The sequence below is a fragment of the Austrofundulus limnaeus genome, unplaced genomic scaffold (genome assembly GCF_001266775.1).
Source record: "Austrofundulus limnaeus strain Quisiro unplaced genomic scaffold, Austrofundulus_limnaeus-1.0 Scaffold4678, whole genome shotgun sequence".
Taxonomy (NCBI): Eukaryota; Metazoa; Chordata; class Actinopteri; order Cyprinodontiformes; family Rivulidae; genus Austrofundulus; species Austrofundulus limnaeus.
In genome coordinates, this window is record NW_013957080.1 from 1,563 (window position 1) to 2,542 (window position 980).

The window sequence follows — 980 nt, forward strand, 5'->3', positions numbered from 1 at the left end:
TCAGATTACAGCAGCAGTAATCAGATTACAGTAGATATAATCAGATTACAGCAGCAGTAATCAGATTACAGCAGCAGTAATCAGATTACAGCAGCAGTAATCAGATTACAGCAGCAGTACTGACCTTGACGTTGACGCAGTAGGGGTGGTAACACTGTCCACACTGGGAGCAGGCTAACAGTCGACCTTCTGCTCCCTGACCGAAGCTGCCACACACCACACACATGTCCTGGACACACAAACACAAAGGGTGAGTACACACACAGCAGAACAACAGGTGTGTGTCACACCTGTCCTGTGTTACAGGTGAGCTCACCTGTTTGAGAGTGAATTGGTCTGAGGTGGAGAACATCACCACGGTGTTGTGCATGGAGTTCTCCTCCTCCTCCTTGGTCTGGAACACCTGCACGTAGCCTCCCTGAGGACACAAACATGTGTCACAGCCACGCCCACACCTGTTACCATGCTGACACCTGTGGGACTGCCTGCTTACTCCAGGTACCACAGTCAGACTGTCGTTAGTCTTCAGGCGGCTCCTTCCTCTCCCTCCTCTTCCTCCTCCAACACCTCCTCCTCCTCCTCTGGACCTCCTTCTGCCTGGAAACCCTGAGCCACGACCCTGAGGAGGAGGAAGAGGGTTAAGAGGAGCAGGAGACAGATGGTGACATCACACAGCTGTTGTCATAGAAACACTGATGATGCAATGAAGGCAGCAATCAGACTGTGTTGGTGCTGGGCTCCTGCAGGACCTGGACCTCCTGCAGGACCTGGACCTCCTGCAGGGTTAGACCAAGACCCCTCAGCTGATCCTGAGGGTCCACCTGTTTTATTAGGTGTCAGCTAAGGGAGCAGACAGGAGGAGCTGCTTACAGCCCCAACCAGAGGAGGAGAACTCCAGAGGTCTGACTCTCAGGAGGTCTGACCCTCAGGAGGTCTGACCCTCAGGAGGTCTGACCCTCAGGAGGTCTGACCCTCAGGAG

The 980-nt window shown here is 53.8% G+C and overlaps 1 protein-coding gene across 1 annotated transcript; it reads right to left on the reverse strand.

Annotated features, from left to right (window-relative positions):
• Positions 1-120: 120 nt before the first annotated feature.
• Positions 121-647, reverse strand: LOC106512187 (histone-lysine N-methyltransferase 2C; the record flags this gene model as incomplete). Its single annotated transcript, XM_014000853.1, is given in 3 exon segments — positions 121-229; positions 317-418; positions 494-647. Coding segments are annotated over 2 exon segments (163 nt in total), but the record flags the coding sequence as incomplete, so codon positions are not given.
• Between the last annotated feature and the right edge of the window lie 333 nt (positions 648-980).